General features: G+C 44.0%; 3 protein-coding genes across 5 annotated transcripts in view; all 3 read left to right on the top strand.

Annotated features, from left to right (window-relative positions):
- Nucleotides 1-3,359, top strand: part of LOC140701299 (uncharacterized) — a 141,659-nt gene extending 138,300 nt beyond the window's left edge. For 2 of the 3 annotated variants that reach the window (XM_078388006.1, XM_078388008.1), the window contains exon 5: nucleotides 1,247-3,359. In XM_078388006.1, coding sequence (XP_078244132.1) covers nucleotides 1,247-2,370 — 1,124 coding nt within the window. In that variant the 3' untranslated portion in view covers nucleotides 2,371-3,359. The remainder of the gene's footprint in view (nucleotides 1-1,246) is intronic. The other variant, XM_078388007.1, reaches the window with a different exon arrangement.
- A 5,894-nt stretch (nucleotides 3,360-9,253) lies between these two features.
- On the top strand, nucleotides 9,254-13,282 carry LOC140704086 (uncharacterized). Its single transcript, XM_078386799.1, has 3 exons — nucleotides 9,254-10,648; nucleotides 11,190-11,305; nucleotides 12,381-13,282. Exons 1-3 carry the CDS (start codon nucleotides 9,924-9,926, stop codon nucleotides 13,280-13,282), a joined length of 1,743 nt encoding a protein of 580 aa, XP_078242925.1. The 5' UTR covers nucleotides 9,254-9,923.
- Nucleotides 13,283-14,487: 1,205 nt separating this feature from the next.
- Nucleotides 14,488-25,953, top strand: LOC144587447 (uncharacterized). Its single transcript, XM_078388005.1, has one exon. The coding sequence runs from the start codon at nucleotides 14,868-14,870 to the stop codon at nucleotides 16,077-16,079; it is 1,212 nt and encodes a 403-aa protein (XP_078244131.1). The 5' UTR covers nucleotides 14,488-14,867; the 3' UTR covers nucleotides 16,080-25,953.
- Nucleotides 25,954-27,316: the final 1,363 nt, after the last annotated feature.

Raw genomic sequence — 27,316 nt, 5'->3', positions numbered from 1 at the left:
CCTCGCTGGGTATTTTTAAAAAAGAACTAAAAACACTGATGTTTCAGCAGGCCTTCCCCTCAGCCAATTCCTGATTTCCCCCTTCTCTCCTTTTCCTAGTGTCTGTCCCATCTTGTCCAAAGTTTTTCCCCTTATATAAAATTGTTTTTAATTATATAGTTATATTTTGTTCTAAGCCGCCTAGAGTGGTCTTAATTGGCTAGATAGGCGGGATATAAATCAATCAATCAATCAATCAATCAATCAATCAATCAATCAATCTAGGATTGTTCTTCTTAGGCCTACAGAAAAAACATTCCCACCTTCTTCTGGAAAAATACACTGTCAGCATGCAAAATTCATTTATACAGAGAACTAAAATGGAATCCATTTTACATTGTTCACTACTACATATCCCATCTTCAGTACAAGATTTAAACCACATAACCCATCTCATGACACTCAAGCTGATTTTTCATCTTTTTAATGCGTTGTATAGTCTATTCTGACTCAGAACACCCCTTTCCCAGCTGGAGGCTACTCAGAGATGGTTGACCTGTCCACTTTTCAGATTGGACATGTACATCAACTACCTTTTCTGTATGGATTGAGAAGCACAACAGAACAGGGGATTGCCCAAAAAAATTGTTTTAGTTTAGTGGTCTTGCTAGTACAGTAGCTGATTCATTGTTCTTGGAACACTTGTAGTAAAAAAAAAAATCTTCATGCTGTATGTTTAATAGAAGTTCAAGTCTAGGGCAATTTGGGGATGATTTCTATACCCCCTATAATTGTTTTAACCCATTTGAACAGAAAAGGTAGCAAATTCTGAGAAAAGGTTACAAAGTCCCAAGAAGTATCATGGCGGATCGAACCCTTGAACTTTAGATCCACACTCCATTCACTGATCTCTTCATCCAGCTAGGTTCAGAAAAACACTTTTCTTCAAGATAGGAGCTTTTGCATTTGCATTCACTTTTACATTCCCTTCCCAAGGAAAAATAAATGTTCTTGGACTTTAGTGCTCAACCAATAAATACTCCTTCAGGTCCACCTAAGCCTTTTAGCACTAAGACTGGAAATCTGATTCTTTTAAATCCTTTGACGTCTGTTGGTTAAGAAGGTGTTAACCTAGGTCATGAATGACTGTGATCTACGGTTTTCTCAGTAGAGAAATGGGGGCAGCAGGAAATTAGTTTATTGATAGATATTTCCCTTTTTAAATGGCAAAAGCCACTAATTACCATGAATTCTCTCTTTCTTCCAGCAGATGATGCACAGGAGAAGGAAGGAAGACTCCACGGGACATCCCCCAAAAGAGTGGAGGATGAAAACGAGAACTGTGGGAAGAGAGATGAGTCGCAGACGGAGAAGGAAAATGAGGCAAATGAGAGGAAAAACAAAACTCACCCTTATCTTAGAGTTGTCTATCAAGAAGAAGAGGAAAAGTCAATAAAAAGATGCCTCAATGTCCCTCAGAGCTCAGAGTCTTGGCTAAGGAGCCCTCTGAGGAAAAGCCCAGTGAAATGTCCAACATGCCACTCAGAGGAAAGTCTGTGTCGCTGTTTGGAGCATGGAGAGAGTTCCAGAAGGAGGCCAGAAGATTCAGCATTTCCCACAGGAGAGAAATCTTATGAAGACTCAGGGTCTGAAAAATGCTTCAGCGTTAGCTCAGCTCTTCAAGTCAGTCAGCCTGTGGACTCAGAAGGAAAATTGTATAAAGGTGAAGAATGTGGCAAGAGCTTCAAGGGAAGTTCTGGACTTAAGCAACATCAGGGAATGCACACTGAGGAGAGACCCTACAAATGTCATGAATGTGGAAAGGGCTTCACAAGACGTTCACGTCTCAGAGAACATCAACGAATTCATACAGGCGAGAAACCCTTTCCCTGTGAAGAATGCGGGAAGAGGTTCACTAGACGATCAAAGCTTGTAATACATCAACGAATTCACTCAGGGGAGAAACCTTATACATGCAAAGAATGTGGGAAAAGCTTCAACCAGAAGGGCGATCTTAAAGTACATCAGAGAATTCATACAGGTGAGAAACCCTATCAGTGCAAAGAATGTACAGCAATGTTCTCCTATCACTCTAGCCTCACAAGACACCAACGAAGTCACTCTGGAGAAAAACCGTATGCATGCAATGAATGTGAGAAATGTTTCACACGTCTCTCCAATTTAACCAAACATCAGCGCTCACATTCACGGAAGAATCCCTATTGTTGTGAAGAATGTGGGATAAGTTTCACAGCTGAGTTAGCTTTCACAGAACATCAACAACTTCATACTGGGGAGAAACCACATGAATGTGAGGAATGTGGGGAAAGATTTATCTGGTTGTTCAAACTGAGAGAACACAAGAAAATTCACTCCAGTCAGAACCCCTGAAATACAGAGAATGTGGGGGGGAAACTTGTTTGTAGAGCCTAGAGGATCACACCTCAGCATATGCACAGAGAGTAGGAAGTCTGAAGATTATGGAAAATGATCTTACACTTTTGAAATGCCATTAGAATATCTCTCCTGGGAAGAAAAACATTCAAAGATTCATAGGACAGTGAGAGCTCTACTGTTGACTTTAGCCTTTGTGGACCTACGAAGGGACTTTGGAAAGAAACTTTATGGTGGCTTTGAATATGGAAATCCTTTGGAGGAAATGTTCTCTTCCTCCCAAGGTTCACAAACCCCACATTCCTGAGCACATTCTACATCAGGAAAGAGACGGTCAACTGGGTTAATGCTCTGGTTCAACGTCCGCATGTCGGAAGACAGTGACAAAGACTGGATGTGATGTGTGGATCTCCCTGCCTCGTGTTCTCTGATTCTTTTTCTGCACCATTTACATCTTTTACTTCAATGGTTTTATCATGATTTTAACTTCATTATTTTATGAAAATTGCCTTGAAATTAATAAATGATCTGATTCTTTTTAGACGACCTGAAATATGGAAATAGGAATCCTGACTGTGTGAGTGTGGAAATGTTGAGCTTCTTTACAAGAGAGCTGCTGACACAAGTTGGAAGTTATGTTTGTCAAGTTGCATCCAAATTACAGCAACTCTAACAGGATTTAGAGGTTCTAACTCAGAGTCAAAGGACAACAACATAAAGAGTCATATCATCCCGGGTTACATAATGATAAGTCTTTTCAGTGGACATTTCGGTCCATTTGTTGTCTCTGGACTGGTTTGGGGAGGAGATTGGCATTGGCCTGTACATAAGGAGTCAGAGCCTGGATGTTGAACCCAGTTTTCCTCGGCATCTTTTCCTCTCGACTCATCCCCTTCCTCCTGTGGTTGAGGCTCCCCTCTGGATCGTCTCCTGGATGGGATTCCATGAGTTTTCTCTTCTCCCTCTAGTCTCTTCCCTGGTCTTCCTTTCATGTTCTATGTGGTGATATTTCCTCTTTCCCTCCCCCAAATAGAGGGTTTTCTAAAAGGTTGATGTTTCCCTGCTTCTTCTTGGGGGAATCTTAAGATGGACCATCTCCCTCGTCCATGCATCCTCTTTTGTGATCACAGAATCATGAATTCGGAAGGGCCCTCTAATGCCATCATTTCTGACTCCTTACTCTGTGTAGGAATACATACCAAAGGATATCTGCCAGGTAGTTGCCTAAACTTCTCAGTGTGGGAGCACTTACCACCTTTTGAGGTCATTGGTTCCATTCTTCTACTTCTGTAACAATTAGGACATTTTCGTGGTATTCAACCAAAATCTGGTTGCCTGTAACTTTAGCCCATTGTTGCATGTCCTGCATTCTGAGATGCATTCCTGCCCTTCCAGTAATTCAGATTCTTTCACTTCTACTTCTTTCTTCTCTTCCACAATAATCTTTCTGTTCCTTTATATCCCTTCCTGTATCCTTCTCTCCTTTTTTGTGATTCCCCTTTCTCTTCTGCCAGCTCTTTCCCTTTCTCTACTTCCCCCCATTTTAATGTCCTTCTCCATGGCTGACCCATCCTCTGCTGAACATTACTTTTCTCCTAAACTCCCAGGGATGCTCATTTCCCCCCGTTTCTTCACCCGTATCTTTAAGTGAAGTGCAGCTTATAATGCCCTCAGTTTCTGAAGGATGAAGGGGATGACATATTGATGGCAGGGTTCTCCTCCATGTCCCTTCTCTCACACCTGCATAAACCTTCATATGTCCCGACCATTTCTTTTGCCTTCATGGAGAGTCATGCTGTCCCACCTGGAGATTTTTGCCATAAATGCACTGACTCTGGAGATGCAGCGCCCAACGCCTCCCGTCTATGGTGCTTTCTTGATCTGAAGACATTCACCTCTAAAACCTAAACTTTTTGCACTGCACTTGCACTGGGATAATTAAACAATCCAAGGGAACACCACCAGCAATTGAACAGACCACCTGTCTAGTTCCACGAAGATACAGCCTTGACATCTGTGTTGGTATACAGGTTCAGGGCATTTGCCAGGGCAAATTCAGGAAATTACTCAAGACGGTTAATTGCCTGGCACCTTGTTAGACACAATTAACCACAGCAAGTTGCACAAACCTTCCTTGAACCCTGATAGGATTCTAGCTGATGCGTTGTTATTAAACGGTGTTTCCTACGTTCATCGTGCCCTCCTCAATGGAAGGAGGTCGGAGCCTGAGAACCCCCAAAACTCCTAGTAATTACTTCTCCAAGTAATTCAAAGGGATTTTTTTTAATCAACTCACACCCCTTGGGAACCCACTGCTGCTTCCATCAGGTTTCTCTAAAACTGCTTTGTGGTTCTCAAAACCTAACCTCCACTTCCCGCTCACATTTAACCATGCAAGGAGTGGTCCAGATTTTATGATGCTTCTCGGCTTGCCTGCAAGCCACCTAATCACAGGTCAGGATCCCTCATAGAAATACAAATAGGAATGCAAACAAGGCAGGATCAGGGCTGGAAGAAAAGGGGAGAGGAGGGAGGTTTGTAGCTCCATATCCGGTGTAGGATGTGGAAGGATTTTAGGAATCTTTTCACCAAAGCTCAGTGGATAAAGCTCTAGCGGTGGAACACATTGCCACTGTGTTAGAATCAACGGTGATGAGAACTGGTCCTTTGCTGTTTTTCTGCAGGGAACAAATGCAGTGGATTTAAAATATTCAACCCAGAAGGCAGGTAACTTTTTTCTGCCCCCTGTGCAAAAGCAATGAAACAAATGCTTTCAACGCAGAAAAAACTCTCCATAAACATGAGGAAATCACTCATAACACTGGTCCAGCCTCCATATCCTGGGTCCTTTCGTGCCACCCCTCTGTTCTGCGGGAGAGGGATATATTTCAACCGGCTTTACCCCAAGAAAGAGACTCAGCCAATATATTTAGTAGATAATTTTTTTTTTAAGGAATAGAGATGAGCAGATTTCATTAATACATGAAATGTAAGAGAAAATACCCCCACATTATGGCTTTTCTTTATTTTTTGTTTGTTTGATTTTAGACCAGTGGTTGCTCCACCCCTTGGATCACCCAGGTGTTCTTGGACTACAACTCCCAGAAACCCCAGCCGGCACAGCTGGTGCTGAAGACTTGTGGGAATTGAAGTCCAAAAACACCTGAGTTACCCAAGATTGGGAACCACTGTTTTTTGACAACAACATGAGTCATAAATTACTCCATGTGAACATAGCACAAAACCAAGAGCCAGTGTAGATTTAGAATGTTCTGCTTATAGGACAGATATTTCCTTCAGCGTTTCACTCTGTTTTCGTATGTCTGACAAAGTGAATGAGTCCACAAAAGCTCACATTAAAATGTAATAATTGGTCTTCAAAGTGGTCTATAAAGTGCCACGTATTTATGTCTCTTTTTTTCTTTTGTTTCTGTTGCTTTTGCCTGATATCCATGCATAGCCTATCACGGCTGCCTTTCCCAGGATTTCCCCTGGACCACTGTGCCCGAGTCTCCGTTTTGTTCTGAACTACACTTCCCAGAAGACCATCAAAAATTAAGGGCAAATCCTGGGCAGCTGGCTCAATTTGAAGGAGGAAGCATAAACCTGGGAGTGTTTAAAGGGGAAAGGAAAGCGCAGAGTTTCAATTAGCAAGGAGAGGCCAGCAGAAAGAAACAGGGATTGAATGGGAAAGAGGGCCAAAGCTGGCTGCTTTTTTCCTGTTCTTTTCTGCCTTATTACTCTTTTTGAGTCCTTTCTCTCAAAGAGGCTGCTTCTCTGTACCTGGTTTGCAAACTTTCCTGGGCTGTGGAGGTCACCTGGTGAGTAAGAGGAAAAGAATACAGGAGGCTTCTCAGAAAGAAGAGAAGGTGAAATAGAGAAGATGACTTTTCAACAGAGGAATGTAGCCTGAGAAAGAGAGAGAGAGAGAGAGAGAGATGGTCTTTATGGACCATGTAGCCATCTAGAGAGGTCTTGCAAGGGTGTCTTCAGAGATGATGTGGATGATGTACAGACATTATGGGCAGTAATTATTTCAACAAAAGAAATGGTGACTGCCATTTTAAAGGCTGAACACTCACTTGTGCTGCTTTACTGCATCCATCTATCTTGTATTTGGTTGTCTTCCCTGCTTCCCAGGAAAACCATTGAATTGCAGAGCACAGAAAACCTATCACCTGTGATAGATGCAGTTTGGTTTATTTGGCCTCCAACTACTCAAATTCTTTGAAAATTACCAGGGTGCTTTTCAAGCACTTACATGTCCCTTGAAGACTAGTCAATGGAGGGTGGCTTCCAGGCCTCAGTTTCCTGCCCCATTTTTTCTTGGATATTCTTGTCTCTTGCCTTTTAAGCTCTACAATGGGCCCCTCCCAAAGAACTTTAACTCCCAAGAAGCATTGCAGCCCCAAATAAAAGTCTAGAACAGTGGTTCTTAACCTTTGTTACTTGGATGCTTTTGAACTGCAACTCCCAGAAACCCCAGTCAGGACAGCTGGTGGTGAAGGCTTCTGGGAGTTGCAGTCCAAAACCCCTGAGTAACCCAAGGTTAAGAACCAGTGGTCTAGAATGCAGCCACAGGAGAGTTGGTTCAGGTTAGGGAAATACAGGCATCCGACGGTATGAGTTTGTGGACTGGGATTCCCAAGATTTTGGGGGTGGGGGAGGGACTCTTGGAATGTTCTGGGAGTTGGAGTCCATAAATTTCAAATGGCAACTCTGGACTGGCTTGTTTCAGTGGATTTAGATAGTGAGCTTCGTGATGCAGTGGTTAAACTGCAGTCCTGCATCCTAAACTCTGCTCATGACCTGAGTTCAATTCCATGAGTAAAGGCAGACTCACTCTTCGATCCTTCTGGGGTTGGAAAATTGAGTACTCAGCTCACAGGGGTGGCGTGGGGGTGGGGATATATAGCCTGCAGGATTGTCATCAGCTCAGAGAGTGCTCTGCATGCTCCAGGGCGCTATATAAGCATCACACAGTGCAATCAATGACAAAACAAGCAGCTGGATGAGATTGTTCCATATAAAGCAATGGGATTGCTTAGCTAAGACTAGGCTCGGGGACAGGATTGTACTCCTAGAAGGATTCTCCTCTGTTGTCCCAGGTGGTCCATGAGGGCAAATGCTTGGTGCATACCTGGAAGGCCGGGAACTCTTCTTGAGGGTGAGCAGCAGCAGCTGGTGACCCCAAAGGACACAGAAGATGATGATGGAGAAGTAACTCCTGCTCTCCCCTCAGGCATATGGGATGCGACTCCAGATCTTCAGGGGATGGATTCTTTTCTACAAAGGAATCGGGGAGCATTTCATCCTCGGAGTCGGGACAAAGGTATTTTGTTTCCCTCTGCATGTTAATCATTGTATATGTTTGCCTTGATTACCACTCATCGCTTCTCTGTTTTATAATAGCTTTATGTGTAACGTCCAATTCTTTCTAATTGTGTGACTGCACCAGCAATGTATTTTAGACACTTAATGCCTCACTTAAGCTGCTTTTTCATCATTTTACAGTGGACCCTCGACTTACGGTTTTAATCCGTACTGGAAAAGTCAAAAAGTACATAGGTTGAGGGTCCCTTTCTCATAGGAATGCACTGAAAACCTCTTAATCCGTAACCCATCAAAGAAAAAACACCTCCCACAAAAAAAGGAAATAATGCAAAAAGCAGCACCTTACTGGTCCTAATGGGTCCCTGGCCGCCGCCATCACCGCTGCTGAAGCTCTCCGAGGGGTTCTCCGCCACCATGGGAGGCCTCTCGGAGGTTGGCCACTGCTGCTTGCGGGAGCTTTCCCAGAATACATCGGGTCTACCAGGCTTTCCCGGTGGGTAGACCACGCCTACCAGGGTAACCTCTCCCCTGGTAGGGCCAGTATGCTCTGGGAAATCCAGCAACAGATAGCGACCAGAGAAGCTCTGGAGGCACGATCAGCAGTGAGGGGGACCTCTGGAGGCCTTCCAGGGCTACTCTGTCGCCATGGGACGCATCTCGGAGGTATCCCCCCCTGCTGATCGTGCTTTGGAGGCCTCCAGCAGCGCCGGGGGAGCTACCGAGATGCCTCCCATTGCGGCGGAGAAGCCCTGGAAGGCATCCGGACCGGAAGGGGGAGGCGGGGGAACTGCAAAATGCTACTTTGGTGCTTTCCCTGCCTCCCCCTTCCGGTCCGTAGGTTGATTCTCCGGCCGCAAGTCGAAGTGAAATTTTGCAGCTGGAGAAGTCTGGAAGTCGAAAAGTCCGCAGGTGGAGCCGTCTGTAAGTGGAGGGTCCACTGTAATCTGCTGTAAGGGTACTCACAGATGGTTTACTCTTTCCCTTTTTTGGTTGGATGCTTTCCCAAGGTTCAGTGTTTACTGTTTTTATGCCTCTTATGTATGGATAGGAAGCAAAACAGAACAGGAGTTTGCCAAAAATTGTTTTCATTCAATGATCTTTCTGGTGTAGTAGCTGATTCATTGTTTTCACAACACTTGTAGTAAACAATACCTTCATGACGTCTGTTTAAAAGTGCTTTTCATTTAGGGTGACTGGGGTGGGGATTTCTAGACACCCCTATGATTGTTTTAACACTCCTGAACGGAAAAGGTATCATATTCTGAGACAAGGTTACAAAGGACGAAGGGGCATCCTGCGGGATCGAACCCCTGAATTCTGGATCCACACTCCACTCACAGATCTCTCCATCCAGCTATACCCGGTTTAGAAAAACACTTTTCTTTCTGATAGGACCTTTTGCATTTCCATCCTCTTCTTCATTCTCCATCCAGGCAAAATAAATTTTCTTGGACTTCAGTGCTCAGTCATTCCACTCATTGTTTGTTCAGGTCCACCTAAAGGTTTTAGCACTGAGACTGGAAAACTGATTCTGTAGGTCAAGAAGGTTGAAGCCCAGGTCACGAATCATAGAATCATGTCCATCAAGTCCAACCTCCTGCTCAACTCAGTAACACAATTGTGATGTACTGTTTTCTCAGCACAGAAAGGGGAGGCAGCAGGAATTTTGCTTATTGATAGATATTTTCCCTATTAAATGGCATAATCCTTTAATCACCATGAATTCTCTCCTTTTACAGATGCAAAAGTCCTATCATGAAGAAAAGAGTTTTTCAAAAAAAACTTTCTGGATGGAGAAACCAGAGAGTGGCGTGTGGATCTGGAATTCAATGGTTCAATTCCTCACGATAGCTCGTGGGACTTTGTAACTTTGTCTCAGAATTTGCTACATTTTCTGTTCAAAAGTGTTAGAACAATTATAGAGGGGTATAGAAATCACCCCCAAATTATATTTCTCGACTCTCTGGCTTTCTCCATAATCCAGCGCATGTTAGCAATTTGGTCTCTAGTTCCTCTGCCCATTCTAAATCCAGTTTGTAGCACTAAGACAGGAAACAGATTCCTTAAAATCCTCAGACTTTGATGGTTAAGAAGGTTGAAACCCAGGTTACAAATGATTGCGATCTGCTGTTTTCTCAGCAGAGAAAGGGAGGCAGCAGGAAATTGGTTTATCGATAGATATTTTCCATGTTAAATGGCAAAAGTCACTAATTACCATGAATTCTCTCTTTCTTCCAGCAGATGATGCACAGGAGGAGGAAGGAAGACTCCACGGGACATTCCCAGAAATAGTGGAGGATGAAAATGAGAACTGTGGGAACAGAGATGAAGCACGAAGGCAGAAGGAAAATGAGGCAAATGCGAGGAAAACCAAACCTCACCCTTATCTGAGAGGAGTTGTCTGTAAACAAGAAGAGAAAATAATAATAAAGAAACGCCTCAATGTCTTTCAGAACTCAGAGTTTGAACTAAGGAGCCTTCTGAGGAAAAGCCCAGTGAAATGTCCAACATGCCAGAGAGAGGAAAATCTTTGTAAATGTTTGGAGCATGGAGAGAGTTCCAGGAGGAGCCCAGAAGATGCAGCATCTCCCAGAGGAGAGAAACCTTATGAAGACTCTGGGTCTGAAAAATGCTTCAGCGTTAGCTCAGCTCTTCAAGTCAGTCAGCCTGTGGACTCAGAAGGAAAATTGTATAAAGGTGAAGAATGTGGCAAGAGCTTCAAGGGAAGTTCTGGACTTAAACAACATCAGGGAATGGACAGTGAGAAGAGGAGCCACAAATGTCTTAAATGTGGAAAGTTCTTCATGTGGCATTTAAGTCTTAGACAACATAAAAAAATTCATTCGGGAGAAAAAACCTTTCCCTCTGACGAATGTGGGGAAATGTTCTCCCAAAACACCAACCTCGTAGCACACCAACGAATTAACTCCGGAGAAAAAAGGTATGCACGCGATGAATATGGCAAATGTTTAAGTGCTCCCTCAAAGTTGATAGCACATCAGCACTCACATACAGGGGAGAAACCCTATCAATGTAAAATATGTGGCAAACCGTTCAGCTCCTTTTCAAACCTCACCAAACATCAACGAATTCATTCAGTGGAAAAACCTTATGAATGCAAGGAATGTGGGAAATGCTTCTGTCATCCGTCAGCTTTGAAAGTACATCAGCACCGGAAGGTAGAAGTACCTGGTGGCGCAGTAGTTAAACTGCACTTCTGCAGCCAATACTCTGCTCATGAGCCAGGTTCAATTCCATGAGTCAAGGCTGATTCACCCCCCAGTCCTTCTGGTGTTGGAAAATTGAGTACTCAGCTCCAGAGGTGGCGTGAGGCTGGAGATACGTAGTTTGCAGGTTGTTATCAGCTCAGAGAGTGATTTGAATGCTCTGGGGCACCATATAAACATAACACAGAGTGAGCAATGGCTAAACAAGCAGCTGGATGAGATCGTCCCATGCAAAACTCTCCTCTGTTGTCCCAGGTGGCCCATGAAGACAAATGCTTCGTCCATACCTGAAAGGCCAGGACCTCTTCTTGAGGGTGAGCAGAAGCAGCTGGAGACCACGGAGGACCCAGAAGATGATGACGGAGAAGAAGGTCCTGCTCTCCCCTCAGGCGTATCGGAGGCATCTCGAGCTCTGCCGGGTATAAAATCTTTTCTACAAAGGAATCAGGGAGCCTTTCATCCTTGGAGTTGGGACAAAGTTATTCTGTTTCCCTCTGCATCTTAATCGTTGTATACGTTTTTCTTGATTACCACTCATCACTTCTCTGTTTTATAATAATTTTATGTGTAACTTCCGATTCGTTCTAATTGGGTGACTGCACCAGCAATGTATCTTAGACACTCAGTGCCTCAGTTAAGCTGATTTTTCATCTTTTTAATGTGTTGTATAGTCTATTCTGACTCACAACACCCCTTTCCCAGCTGGAGGGTACTCAGAGATGGCTGACCTGTCCCCTTTTCAGGTTGGACATGTACATCAACTACCTTCTCTGTATGGATTGGGAAGCAAAACAGAACAGGGGACTGCTAAAAAAAATGTTTTAGTTTAGTGGTCTTGCTAGTAGAGTAGCTGATTCATTGTTCTTGGAACACTTGTAGTAAAAAATATCTTCATGCTGTATGTTTAATAGAACTTCAAGTCTAGGGCAATTTGCGGGTGATTTCTATAACCCCCTATAATTGTTTTAAGCCTCTTGAACAGAAAAGGTAGCAAATTCTGAGAAAAGGTTACAAAGTCCCAAGTAGTATCATGGGGGAATCGAGCCCTTGATATCTAGATCCACACTCCATTCACTGATCTCTTCATCCAGCTAGTTTTAGGGAAACACTTTTCTTCCTGATAGGAACTTTTGCATTTGCATTCTCTCTTACATTCCCCTTCCAAAGGAAAAATAAATCTTCTTGGACTTTAGTGCTCAGCCAATAAATACTCATTGTTTGTTCAGGTCCACCTAAAACTTTTAGCACTAAGACTGGAAATCTGATTCCTTTAAATCCTTTGACTTCTGTTGGTTAAGAAGGTGTTAACCCAGATCACGAATGATTGTGATCTACTGTTCTCTCAACAGAGAAAGGGAAGCAGCAGGAAATTGGCGTATGGATAGATATCTTCCCTGTTAAATAGCAAAATCCACTAATTGCCATGAATTCTCTTTCTTCCAGCAGATGATGCACAGGAGGAGGAAGGAAGACTCCACGGGACATCCCCAGAAAGAGTGGAGGATGAAAAGGAGAACTGTGGGAAGAGAGATGAATCCCAGAGGGAGAAGGAAAATGAGGCAAATGAGAGGAAAAAGAAACCTCACCCTTATCTGAGAGGAGTTGTCTGTAAACAAGAAGAGGAAAAGACAATAAAAACAGGCGTCCATATTATTCAGAGCTCAGAGTTTGAACTAAGGAGTAATTTGAGGAAAAGCCCAGTGAAATGTCCAACATGCCACTCAGAGGAAAATCATTGTAAATGTTTGGAGCATGGAGAGAGTTCCAGAAGGAGCCCAGAAGATCCAGGATTTCCCACAGGAGAGAAACCTTATGAAGACTCAGGGTCTGAAAAATGCTTCAGTGTTAGCTCAGCTATTCAAGACACTCAGCCTGTGGACTCAGAAAGAAAATTGTATAAAGGTGAAGAATGTGGCAAGAGCTTCAAGGGAAGTTCTGTAGTTAAGCAACATCAGGGAATGCACACTGAGCAGAGCTGCCACAAATGTCTTAAATGTGGAAAGTTCTTCATGTGGCATTTAAGTCTTAGAGAACATCAAAAAATTCATATAGGACAGAAACCGTTTCCCTGTGAAAAATGCGGGAAGAGGTTCGCTAACCGTTTAAACCTTGTAGTACATCAACAAATTCATTCAGGAGAAAAAACCTTTGCCTCTGAAGAATGTGGGAAAATGTTTTCCCAAACGTCCAGCCTCGTAGCACACCAAAGAATTAACTCCAGAGAAAAAAGGTACGCATGCAACGAATGTGGGAAATGTTTAAGTGCTCCCTCAAAGTTGATAGCACATCAGCGCTCACATTCAGGGGAGAAACCCTATCAATGTAAAATATGTGGCAAAGAGTTTTAGCTCCTTTTCAAACTTCACCAATCATCAACAAATTCATTCAGTGGAAAAACCTTATACATGCAAAGAATGTGGGAAATGTTTCAGTGATCCGTCAGCTTTGAAAGTACATTAGCACCGGTAGGTAGAGGTACGTGGTGGTGCAGTAATTTAACTGCAGTTCTGCAGCCAAAACTCTGCTCATGAGCCAGGTTCAATTCCATGAGTCAAGGCTGATTCACCCTTCAGTACTTCTGGTGTTGGAAAATTGAGTAGTCAGCTCCAGGGGTGGTGTAGGGGTGGGGATATGCAGTTTGCAGGTTTTTATCAGCTCAGAGATTGATTTGAATGCTTTGGGGCACTGCATAAGCATAACAGAGAGTGATGTATGACAAAACAAGCAGGTGGATGAGATCGTCCCATGCAAAACTCTCCTCTGTTGTCCCAGGTGGCCCATGAAGACAAATACTTGGCGCATATCTGGAAGGCCAGGAACTGTTCTTGAGGGTGAGCAGCAGCAGCTGGAGACCACGGAGGACCGAGAAGATGACGGTGAAGAAGAAGCTCCTGCTCTACCCTCAGGCGTATCAGAGGCATCTCGACCTCTGCCGGGTATAAAATCTTTTCTACAAAAGAATCAGGGAGCTTTTCATTCTTGGAGTTGAGACAAAGTTATTCTGTTTCCCTCTGCATGTTAATCATTGTATACATTTGTCTTGATTACCACTCATCACTTCTCTGTTTTATAATAACTTTATGTGTAATGTCCGATTAATTCTAATTGTGTGACTGCACCAGCAATGTATCTTAGAAACTCAGTGGCTCAGTTAAGCTGATTTTTCATCTTTTTAATGTGTTGTATAGTCGATTCTGACTCACAACACTCTTTTCCCAGCTGGAGGGTACTCAGAGATGGCTGACCTATCCCCTTTTCAGGTTGGACATGTACATCAACTACCTTCTCTGTATGGATTGGGAAGCAAAACAGAACAGGGGACTGCTAAAAAAATTGTTTTAGGTTAGTGGTCTTGCTAGTAGAGTAGCTGATTCATTGTTCTTGGAACACTTGTAGTAAAAAAAAAATCTTCATGCTGTATGTTTAATAGAACTTCAAGTCTAGGGTAATTTGCGGGTGATTTCTATACCCCCTATAATTGTTTTAAGCCTCTTGAACAGAAAAGGTAGCAAATTCTGAGAAAAGTTTACAAAGTCCCAAGAGGTATCATGGGGGATCGAACCCTTGGACTCTAGATCCACACTCCATTCACTGATCTCTTCATCCAGCTAGGTTTAGAAAAACACTTTTCTTCCTGATAGGAACTTTTGCATTTGCATTCTCTTTTACGTTCCCTTCCCAAGCAAAAATAAATGTTCTTGGACTTTAGTGCTCAGCCAATAAACATTCGTTTAGGTCCACCTAAAACTTTTAGCACTAAGACTGGAAATCTGATTCCTTTAAATCCTTGGACTTCTGTTGGTTAAGAAGGTGTTAACCCAGGTCACGAATGATTGTAATCTACTTTTTTTCTCAGCAGAGAAAAGGAGGCAGCAGGACATTGGCTTAACAATAGATATTTTCCATGTTAAATGGCAAAAGTCACTAATCACCATGAATTTTCTCTTTCTTCCAGCAGATGATGCACAGGAAGAGGAAGGAGGACTCCACGGGACATCCCCAGAAAGAGTGGAGGATGAAAAGGAGAACTGTGGGAACAGAGATGAATTGCCAAGGCAGAGGAAAAACAAGCCTCACCCTTATCTGAGTGGAGGTGTCTGTCAGGAAGAAGAGGAAAAGACAATAAAAAGACACCTCCATGTCCTTCAGAGCTCAGAGTTTGGGCTAAGGAGCCCTCTGAGGAAAAGCCCAGTGAAATGTCCAACATGCTACTCAGAGGAAAGTCTGTGTCACTTTTTGGAGCATGGAGAGAGTTCCAGAAGGAGGCCAGAAGATCCAGCATTTCCCAGAGGAGAGAAACCTTATGAAGACTCAGGGTCTGAAAAATGCTTCAGCGTTAGCTCAGCTCTTCAAGTCACTCAGCCAGTGCACTCAGAAGGAAAATTGTATAAAGGTGAAGAATGTGGCAAGAGCTTCAAGGGAAGTTCTGGACTTAGGCAACATCAGGGAATGCACACTGAGGAGAGACCCTACAAATGTCATGAATGTGGAAAGGGCTTCAGAAGGCATTCAAATCTCAGAGAACATCAACGAATTCATACAGGGGAGAAACCCTTTCCCTGTGAAGAATGTGGGAAGAGGTTCACTAAACGTTCAAACCTTGTAGTACATCAACGAATTCACTCAGGGGAAAAACCTTATACATGCAAAGAATGTGGGAGAAGCTTCAACTATAAGAGAGTTCTTACAGTACATCAGAGAATTCATAGAGGAGAGAAACCCTTTCCCTGTGAAGAATGTGGGAAAAGCTTCACTACACGTTCAACCCTTGTGGTACATCAACGAATTCACTCAGGGGAAAAACCTTATACATGCAAAGAATGTGGGAGTAGCTTCAAGCAGAAGAGTGATCTTATAGTACATCAGAGAATTCATACAGGAGAGAAACCCTTTCTCTGTGAAGAATGTGGGAAAAGGTTTTCCCAAATTTCCAACCTTGTTGTACACCAACGAATTCACTCAGTAGATAAACTGTATGTATGCGATGAATGTGGGAAATGCTTCACTTTTCCGTCATCTTTGAAAGTACATCAGCGCTCACATTCAGGGGAGAAACCCTATCAATGTAATATATGTGGCAAACAGTTCAGCGACTGTTCAAACCTCAAAAAACATCAACGAATTCACTCAGGGGAAAAACCTTAGACATGTAAAGAATGTGGGAAATGTTTCCGTCATCCGTCAGCTTTCAAAGTACATTAGCGCTGTCATACAGGAGAGAAACCCTATCAGTGCAAAGATGTTGGGAAAATGTTCTCCGAACACTCTAACCTCACAGTACACCAACGAAGTCTGGAGAAAAACCGTATGCATGTAATGAATACGAATCCGTATTGTTGTGAAGAATGTGGGATAAGCTCCACAGCTGAGTTACCCTTCACAGAAAATCAACAACTTCATACTGGGGGGAAACCTCATAAATGTGAGGAATGTGGAGAAAGATTTCTCTGGTTGTTCAAACTGAGAGAACACAAGAAAATTCACTCCAGTCAGAACCTGTAAAATGGAGACAATGGGGGGGGATAACTTGGTTGGTTGCTTGGTTGTGTCTGAAACTCCATCTGAATATCTCTCCTGGGAAGAAAACATTCGGAGATTCAAGGGATACTGAGAGCTCTACTGTTGACTTAAGCCTTTCTGGACCTACGAAGGCTCTTTGGAAAGAAACGTTTGGCTTTCAATGTGGAAATCCTTTGGAGGAAATGTTCTCTTCCTCCCACGGTTTACAAACCCCCCATTCCTGAGCACATTCTACATTAGGAAGGAGACGGTCAACTGGGCTAATGCTCTGGTTCAAAGTCTGGATGTCGGAAGAGAATGACAAGGACTGGATGTGATGCGTGGATCTCCCTGCCTCGTGTTCTGTGATTCTTTGTCAGCACCAATTGTATCTTTTACTTCAATGGTTTTATCATGATTTTAACTTCATCATTTTATGAAAATTGCCTTGAAAGTAATAAATGATCTGATTCCAGCTAAGTCTTTTTAGACTACCTGAAATATGGAAATAGGAATCCTGACTGTGTGAGTATGTTTGTCAAGTTGCATCCAAATTACAGCAACTCTAACAGGATTTAGAGCTTCTAACTCAGAGTCAAAGGACAACAACATAAAGAGTCATATCATCCCGGGTTACATAATGATAAGTCTTTTCAGTGGACATTTTGGTCCATTCGTTGTCTCTGGACTGGTTTGGGGAGGAGATTGGCATTGGCCTGTACATAAGGAGACAGAGCCTGGATGTTGAACCCAGTTTTCCTCGGCATCTTTTCCTCTCGACTCATCCCCTTCCTCCTGTGCTTGAGGCTCCCCTCTGGATCATCTCCTGGATGGGATTCCATGAGTTTTCTCTTCTCCCTCTAGTCTCTTCCCTGGTCTTCCTTTCACGTTCTATGTGGTGATATTTTCTCTTTCCCTCCCCCAAATAGAGGGTTTTCTAAGAGGTCGATGTTTCCCTGCTTCTTCTTGGGGGATCTTAAGATGGACCATCTCCCTCATCCATGCATCCTCTTTGGTGATCACAGAATCATGAATTCGGAAGGGCCCTCTAATGCCATCATTTCTGACTCTTTACTCTGTGTAGGAATACATACCAAAGGATATCTGCCAGGTAGTTGCCTAAACTTCTCAGTGTGGGAGCACTTACCACCTTTTGAGGTCATTGGTTCCATTGTTCTACTTCTGTAACAATTAGGACATTTTCATGGCATTCAACCAAAATCTGGTTTCCTGTAACTTTAGCCCATTGTTGCATGTCCTGCATTCTGAGATGCATTCCTGCCCTTCCAGTAATTCAGATTCTTTCACTTCAGATTCTTTCTCCTCTTCCACAATAATCTTTCTGTTCCTTTATATCCCTTCCTGGAGCCTTCTCTCCTTTTTTGTGATTCCCCTTTCTCTTCTGCCAGCTCTTCCCCTTTCTCTACTCCCCCCCCCCATTTTAATGTCCTTCTCCATGGCTGACCCATCCTCTGTTGAACATTACTTTTCTCCTAAACTGACAGGGATGCTCATTTCCCCCCTTTTCTTCACCCGTATCTCTAAGTGAAGAGGAGGTTATAATGCCCTCAGTTTCTGAAGGATGAAGGGGGTGACATATTGATGGGAGGGTTCTCCTCCATGTCCTTTTTCTCACAACCACACAGACCTTAATACTTCCCCTACCATTTCTTCCATTGTCATGCAGAGTCATGCTGTCCCACCTGGATTTTTTGTTGTTGTCATAAACGCATTGACTCTGGAGATGCAGCGCCCAACGCCTCCCGTGTACGGTGATTTCTTGATCTGAAGACATTCACCTCTAAAACCTAAACTTTTTGCACTGCACCTGCACTGGGATAATTAAACAATCTAAGGGAAGACTACCAGCAATAGAACAGACCACCTGTCTAGTTCCACAAAGATACAGCCTTGACATCTGTGTTGGTATACTGGTTCAGGGTATTTGCCAGGGAATTCAGGAAATTACTCAAGACAGTTAATTGCCTGGCACCTTGTTAGACACAATTAACCACAACAAGTTGCACAAAGCTTCCTTTAACCCTGATAGGATTCTAATTGATGCGTTGTTATTAAACGGCGTTTCCTACGTTCATCGTGCCCTCCTCTATGAAAGGAGGTCGGAGCCTGAGAACCCCAAACAACTCCTAGTAATTACTTCTTGAAGTAATACAAAAGATTTTTTTATCGACTCACACCCGTTGGGAACCCACTGCTGCTTCCACTGGGTTTCTCTAAAATGGCTTTGTGGTTCTCAAAACCTAACCTCCACTTCCCGCTCACATTTAACCATGCAAGGAATGGTCCAGATTTTATGATGCTTCTCAGCTTGCCTGCAAGCCACCTCATCACAGGCCAGGATCCCTCACAGAAATACAGATAGGAATGGAAACAAGGCAGGATCATGACTGGAAGAAAAGGGGAGAGGTGGGAGGTTTGTATCTCCATATTCGGTGTAGGATGTAGAAGGATTTTAGGAATCTTTTCACCAAAGCTCAGGGTGTAAAGCTCTAACGGTGGAACGCATTGCCACTGTGTTAGAATCAACGGTGATGAGAACTGGTCCTTTGCTGTTTTTCTGCAGGGAACAAATGCAGTGGATTTAAAATGTTCAACCCAGAAGGCAGGTAACTTTTTCCTGCGCCCCCCCCCCCCAGTGCAAAAGCAAAGAAACAAATGCTTTCAACACAGAAAAAACTCTCCATAAACATGAGGAAATTACTCCTCTCATAACGCTGGTTCAGCCTCCATTCCCTGGGTTTTTTAGTGCCACCCTCTGTTCTGGGGGGGAGGGATATATTTCAACCACCTTCACCCCAAGAAAGAGACTCAGCCAATATATTTAGGAGATAAATTTTTTTTAAGGAATAGAGATGAGCCAATTTTCATTAATACATGAAATTTAATAGAAAATAACCCCACATTATTGTTTTTCTTTGGAGGATGGAGAGAGTTCCAGATGGAGCCCAGAAGATCCAGGATTTCCCACAGGAGAGAAAGCTTATGAAGACTCAGGGTCTGAAAAATGCTTCAGCGTTAGCTCAGCTCTTCAAGTCACTCAGCCTGTGGACTCAGAAGGAAAATTGTATAAAGGTGAAGAATGTTGCAAGAGCTTCAAGGGAAATTCGGGACTTAAGCAACATGAGGGAATGCACACTGAGGAGAGTCCTTACAAATGTCATGAATGTGGAAAGTTCTTCATGAGTAATTCGTATCTCAGACAACATAAAAAAATTCATACAGGAGAGAAACCCTTTCCCTGTGAAGTATGTGGGAAGAGGTTTTCACAAAACTCCAGTCTTGCAGCACACCAACAAATTCATTCAGGGGAAAAACCCTTTCTCTGTGAAGAATGTGGGAAAACGTTTTCCAAAAACTCCAACCTCATCGTACATCAACGAATTCACTCAGGGGAAAAACCTTATACATGCAAAGAATGTGGGAAATGTTTTAGTGATCCATCAGATTTCAAAGCACATCAGCTCCGTCACACAGGAGAGAAACCCTATCAATGCAAGGAATGTGGAAAAATGTTCTCCCAACAGTCTCACCTCAGAGTACACCAACGAAGTCACTCCGGAGAAAAGCCGTATGCATGCAATGAATGTGAGAAACGTTTCACGCGTCTCTTTAGTTTAACCATACATCAACGCTCACATTCAGGGGAGAAACCCTATCATTGTAAAAGCTGTGGCAAAGAGTTCAGCTCCTGTTGAAACCTCACCAAACATCAACGGATTCATTCAGGGGAAAAACCGTATGTGTGCGAAGAATGTGGAAAATGTTTCACGCGTCTCTCTAATTTAACCATACATCAGCGCTCACATTCACGGAAGAATCCGTGTCGTTCTGAAGAATGTGGGATAAGCTTCACAGCTGAGTCACCCTTCACAGAACATCAACAACTTCATACTAGGGAAAAACCACATAAATGTGAGGAATGTGGGGAAAGATTTCTCTGGTTGTTCGATCTGAAAGAACACAAGAAAATTCACTCCAGTGAGAACCCCTAAAATGGAGACAATGTGGGGGGAAAACTTGGTTGCAAAACCCAGAGCTTCACACATCAGCTTATGCACAGAGAGTGGAAAGTCTGAAAATTCTGCAAAATGACCTTAAACTTTTGAAATGTCATCTGAATGTCTCTCCTGGGAAGAAAACATTCGGAGATTCAAGGGATACTGAGAGCTCTACTGTTGACTTAACCCTTTGTGGACCTACGAAGGCACTTTGGAAAGAAACGTCATGTTGGCTTTGAATGTGGAAATCCTTTGGAGGAAATGTTCACTTCCTCCCAAGGTTCACAAACCCCACATTCCTGAGCATATTCTACATCAGGAAGGAGACGGTCAACTGGGTTAATGCTCTGGCTCAACGTCTGCATGTCGGAAGACAGTGACAAAGACTGGATGTGATGTGTGGACCTCCCTGTCTCGTGCTCTGTGATTCTTTGTCAGCACCAATTGCGTCTTTTACTTCAATGTTTTTATCACGATTTTAAATTAATCATTATATGAAAATTGCCTTGAAACCAATAAATGCTCCAATTGCAATGAAGTCATTTTGACAGCCTGAAATACAGCTGCTGACACAGGTTGTAAGTCATGCGTCTCAAGCGGCATCCAAGTTACAGCAACCCTAACAGAGTTTTTCGCTCTCTGTTAAAGGAGCGGTTTTACTAGTGCCAAGCATCATTGGTGAGATTCTGTGACCAACGGGGGATTCAAACTCTGGGTTCCTAGGACCTAGCCCCCCACTCTGTCTCCTTCCGCACCTCTTGGCTAAGGTTTCAGTCCAAATAATCACAGAATCATAGAAAAGTGAAGTTGGAAGAGGCCTACAAGGCCATCAAGTCCAACCCCCTGCTCAAGGCAGGAATACAATCAAAGCATATTTGCCAGGTGATTCTCTAAGCTTTTCTTGAATGCTTCCAGTGTTGGAGCACTCACCAACTCCCAAAGTAACTGGTTTCACTGTTGTACTGCTCTAACAGGTAGGACGTTTTTCCTCCAAGGCTGAAGTTTTGGTCCAAATAATCATAGAGTCATTAATTTAAAATATTGAAGCACCAGGCACAGGACTGAGCCTTGGGGGCACCCCACTAGTTACCTCCGCCCAGTTAAAGAAGGACCCATTAATCATCACCCTCTGAGTACGATTCTGTAGCCAGTTGTGTATCCACCTGACACATGATCTATCCAGTCCACACCTAGTTAGCTTGCTAATCAGGATGTCATGGGGCACTTCATCAAAAGCTTTGCTGAAGTCAAGATATACTACATCTACAGCATTCCTTCTGTCTATCAAGGAGGTTACCTGATCAAAAAACTAGTTCAAATTAGTTTGGCAGGATATGTTCTGGACCACTGGTTCTTAACCTTGGGTTACTCAGGAGTTTTGGACTGCAACTCCCAGAAGCCTTCACCACCAACTGTGCTGGCTGGGGTTTCTGGGAGTTGCAGTTCAAAAACATTCGAGTAACAAAGGTTAAGAACTACTGTTCTGGACAAATCCGTATTGGTTTCTAGTTATTACTGCTTTGTTTTCTAGGTGCTTGGACAATGACTGCTTTCTGTTCCAAAATTTTGCCTGGCATTGACATCAGGCTGACTGACCTGTAGTTCCCAGGTTCCTCTTTTTTGCCCTTTTTAAAGATAGGGACAACATTGGCCCTCCTCCAATCCTCTGGCGCCTTCCCCGTTTCCCATAATTTCAAGAAAATAATGGAGAGCGGTTCCGAGAGTTCTTCAGCCAGTTCCTTCAGTACTCTCGGATGCAGTTAATCCAGTCCTGGAGATTTGAACTCGTTCAAGGTAGTAAGGTATTCCTTGACTGTTTATTTTTCTCCAGCTGCAGTCCAATTTGTTTGGAAGTTCATAGTCTGTCTTATGGTAAAAGACAGAACTAAAATAGGAATTGAGCACCTCTGCCTTTTCCTTGTCCTCTGTTATTTTTCCATCTCCATTGCGGAGTTGTGCCACTATGTCTTTTGTTTGTCTTTTGCTACTCACATACCTGAAGAATGCTTTTTTATTGCTTTTAGTGTCTCTAGCTAACCTCAGCTCATTCTCAGCTTTTGTTCTCCTAATGTCATACCGGCATTTCCTTGCTACTTGTCTGTACTCACCCTTGGTGGCCTGGCCTTTTTCCCACTTCCTGTACATGACTTTTTGTTGTTTTTAGGTCAAGGTGGAGGTATTCCTTGATTTTTTGTTGATCTATCTCCAGCTGCAATCCTGTCCCCCCCCCCCCCACATGGACTTCCAATTTGTTTGGAAGTTCACTGTCTGTCTTACGGGAAAAGATGGAACTAAAATAGGTACTGAGCACCTCTTTTCTTTGTCCTCTGTTATCATTTTTCCATCTCCTTTGCGGAGCTGTGCCACTAAATCTTTTGTTTGTCTTTTGCTACTCACATACCTGAAGAAGGCTTTTTAAATTGCTTTTAGTGTCCCTAGCTAACCACCCCTTCACGGTTTGCTGCCTTGTCGTGGCGAAGGGGCTTGAGTAACTCAGAGAAGCTATGGAATATGCCGTGCAGGGACACCCAAGATGGACAGGTCATAGTGGAGAGTTCTGTCTAAATGCCATCCACCTGGAGCAGGAACTGGCAAGCCACTCCAGTATCTTGGCCAAGAAAACCCCATGATCAGAAACAAAAGGCTAAAAGATATGACGCTGGAAGATGGGCCCCTCAGGTCGGAAGGCGTCCAACATGCTACTGAGGAAGAGCGGAGGACAAGTACAAGTAGCTCCAGAGCTAATGAAGTGCTTGGGCCAAATCCGTGGGCGCGCCTGGAAGTGAAAGTTTGTGCCAGTTTGTATGCACAGCATTGCAGGTGTGCTTCATTCTCTTCTCTCACCTCCCCAGCTGGATCGCACACTGATCGCATGCTGCCCTCCTCTTCTTATTTGGCTGTTCAACCAGTTCCAGCAGGAGCCCATGCTTCTCTGCTCTGCCTCCTTGGCTGATCACCGTCTCAGACAAGGAGGCAGGATGGGAAAACCCATGCTCTTGCCAGGGACTGGCTGAATAGCCAAAGAGGAGGAGGAGAGCATGCTCTGGCCGGTAAGTGAGCAGGGGAAGGGAACATGCAGCATCTTTGATATGAACCTCTGACCAGCACGAACCTCCACGCCCATCTCTACTAAGGTGTAAAACAGACCTGCTTTTGAGCCACAGTTTTGCTCTGTTTTCAGGCTGATCAAAATGGTGGCTTCGATGTCCCAAAGGAGAATCTCTGGGTTCTAGGAAAAGGAAACAAGGTGGTGTCTCACTTCCAAATGAAAGGAACCAGACCTTTTTCACATCCTGTCACTACAGAAGATGGTGGAATCATAGCATTGGGATGAGGTAAGGCAGGCTTTCCCTCCGGCCTCCTCTTCTCTCTTCTTCCCTGTGGAAGACAAACCTCCTTTTCTGAGGAGGTTGACTTGTCCACAAACACTCACATTAAAATCTAGTTGGTCCCAAAATACAAATCCTTCATGTTGGTACCACCTTCATAGCCAGTTGTTCACCAAGAGTATTTTTCTTTCCCTTTCTATTCCTCTTCTGAGTACTGGTAGGATGGAGAAGAAGACTCTCTGTGCCCCCAAAACCTTGAGGTTTTCCTTCTCAGGGCTTCAAAGTATGATGTAATTTCTTCAAAATTCCTCTTCCCATGTGGTTAAGGAAAAAAAAAAGAATGTGCATCTCTGGTTTTATGAAAAGTGGTAAGCCTCCAATCCCATCCCTAATCCATTCTTCAGGGAGAGGAGAAAAAGAAAAGAGAGGGGAGAGCTATAAATAGAGGAGAAAGCATGAGTGGGGGCCAAAGGAGTAGAAGATGGAGAAGTAGATGCTAGAAAAGAGAATGGATACAGATGGAAAATTACTGCAACCCCAGTTGGGAAAGATGAATGATTCCAGGAGAAGAAGCAGCAACACACAGAAAACAGTGTTTTCCTAGAAAGTGTTCCTACTTGGGGGAGTGAGAAAGCAGAGAGTGGAGCAAGAAGAGAAGAAAAGGATCGAAAAGAGAGACAGAGACAGAGAGACAGACAAGGAGGAGGCATGGAGGACCCAGAAGCTGGGTGAGAGCATCACCCACAAGATGGTGGGGAATGGTTTCCAATGAGGTCTAGAAGGCATTCTTCACTTCTGAGGGACTATGGTAACATGCTCTGAATAGAGGTCTTAGAACGGTGTCTTGTGGGGTTGAGAAGGCCAATTTGGGAGTGACCATCCCTTCCACACTGAAGACAAATACAGTCTGTTCCCTGTCCAGTTCCCTGATTTTGCTGGTTTCGGGACTGCATCTTTTGCCTCAGCCTGCTGGACAAGGGTCTCTTCAAATTGGGAGATGAACCCTGAGGAAAGAGAAGGATGGGGAGATGGTACGCTGACCCTACTTCACCTGCCATTGCCCAGGGAGCTATTGGAAGCATTCGATGTTAAAGAGAAGGCCTGGAGAGACTTGAGGACATTCAGAATGTCTGAGATTCAATCCATGAACCCTTTTACCTCTCTCCATTGGAGGGAGAGGTGAAAGTTTATAGGTTTATTTATTTATTTATTTATTATTTTATTTATATCCCGCCTATCTGGTCGTGTCAGGACCACTCTAGGCGGCTAACAACATTAAAAATTATACAATAGATATACACATAAAAACAATTTTTCATGACAGAAAATGAAGATGTAAGTAGTTTCTTGGTTGTTCCTGAAGTAAAAGTTGACCATTTGAAGCATGAACCAGTGTCAGCAGGGACTGTTGAAAGGGAAACCACAGAGAAGTCAGAAGGAAAACCTTTCCAGAGAGAAATCAGAATTGGTTGTGTGTGTTTTTAAATAACTCTTTTTTTTGGAGAGTGGAATGAACTTGAAAAGTGCCTGGCATACAAACATCCGAACCTAGCCATTGAAATGTGATAAAATGTCAGTGTTAATGTCTTGCTGTAAACAAAACGAAACAAAATCGATACCCTACAGATTTGGAAGGACCTCTGAAGGGAGAGAAGGACCTTCGTCGCTGTTGTCTTCTCCGTCGCGTGCTGTCTGTAGCTGCTTCTCTTCACCCTCAAGAGGACCCTTTCCTTCCATTGTTTTTTTTCCAGAGCTCACCCCTCCTTTAGCGCCTGCCACACTAGAGCACAATCCTTTAAGGGTAGAGTTGCCGGATACATGTGTACGAAAAGGAGGACATAGAAAGCCAAAAGGGAGGACAAATGAGGACGTATTCGGGGGGGGCTCTGTGCACAGGGTGGGGGGGTATGTCGCTTTTGGAATTAGGTATTGGGGAGAATAGCTCTTTGATCATGGGGCAATATATTCAACCTACTCAGTCTTGAAAGGTCAAGACTGGGAAAGTTACATTTTTTGGACTACAAAACTACATATACATATACACTTACTGGGCTCCCAGGACCAATGGAGACAATCTATTCCTTCCTTTAATGGAGACCCATCCCCTTGTTTTAGTTATTGATTTTTTTATTTTAATAAAAGCATAATAAAGTGAAATAAAAAGTTTAAAAAGTTGAAACACTTTATAAAAAACAGGGAAAAAATCCAGAAGGTGTGGATTTCTCTCAGCTTGAGAAATGCAAAAGGTGCAGAAAATGAATTTACACACACACACACACACACACACACACACACACACACACACACACACACACACACACACACACACACACACACAGAGCCATTTTCTTCACCCTTTGCAATTTCTCAAGCTGAGAGAAATACGCTTGTATGTGTGTGTTTCGGCTCCCACAAGCATGGGGGATAACTCTGCATATGCTCCTGGACCTGGAAATGCGCTCTGCACATGCCCCAGAGTTGGGGGGGTCAGGGCAGAAGGGGGGGATAAAAGTGCCTCCGCTTCCCCAGCTTTAGGAGGAAGGAGGGACGGACAACCCCCTATTTCCCTGGCTCTGAAATGCCACCCCCAAACCCCAGACCAGTCTCCCCTCCAGCAGACAAGCAAGTGCACTCACTTCACTCCACACCTCTCCTGTTCGTTTCCATCCATCCATCCATCCATCCATCCATCTCTCTTGCACCTTCCTTCCTTTTTCAGCTCTGGGCAGAAGCTGCCATCCACAAGCTGGGGATTGATTGCCTGAGGCTGTTCTACAGCCCTAAACAATCAAGCCACCTTATCTCCAATCTCTGAAAGAACAGGAGGATTTACAAGTACCACAACCAAGGAAGTAACAGGGAGAAGTTCGGCTGCAGGGGGTGGGGGAGGGGGTGGAGATACAAAAGCTGGACATTTTTAGGTTTTTTGGTATTGCCTGCTGGACAGAGGACATGATCCTTAAAGGGCTGCGCCTCCTCCCACAGCACGTCTGGGCAGGGAGTGCCAGGCGGGGGGAAGAAGCGTTGTGTCTCCACAGACAGCAGCAGCAGCCTTGTCAGGTGACCCGTGAAGAGTGGTGGGGGGGGGAGAGAAAGACCTAAAAGCAGAAGCCGCAATGGTGCCAAACCCCTGAGGGAGAAGACTGCTGGGCAGGGAGAGGGCTCCCCTTCGGGATACGTGGGCACTTTGGGGGGGCAGGTGGGACCCAGCCCCTACGAGGCGGGGAGGAAGCCCCGCATTTACCAAGTAGGTGCCGCCGTCGCTGCCCCGACTCCTTAAACTTTCATATTAAGGAGGGGGCCACAAACGATCTTCCCACGGGCCACAATTGCTCCCCCCCAGGCCGCATGTTTGAGACCCCTGCTTTACTCCATTTCCATGCCTTGACTGCTACAAAACAAGTTCTGGAAAAAGGAAACAAGGCTGTGTTTCATTTCGTTGTGACCGTGAGAGCACCAGTTCCCTCAGCACCTAAACATCTCCCTTAGACCACCAGAGCTTTGGCAGGCAGAAAGTGACTGTGGCCCTCCCATT

This window comes from Pogona vitticeps, chromosome 2 (assembly GCF_051106095.1).
Source record: "Pogona vitticeps strain Pit_001003342236 chromosome 2, PviZW2.1, whole genome shotgun sequence".
In the NCBI taxonomy this organism is placed as follows: Eukaryota; Metazoa; Chordata; class Lepidosauria; order Squamata; family Agamidae; genus Pogona; species Pogona vitticeps.
Note: the sequence above shows the minus strand (reverse complement) of the source record. Positions and strands in the feature narration are given on the sequence as shown.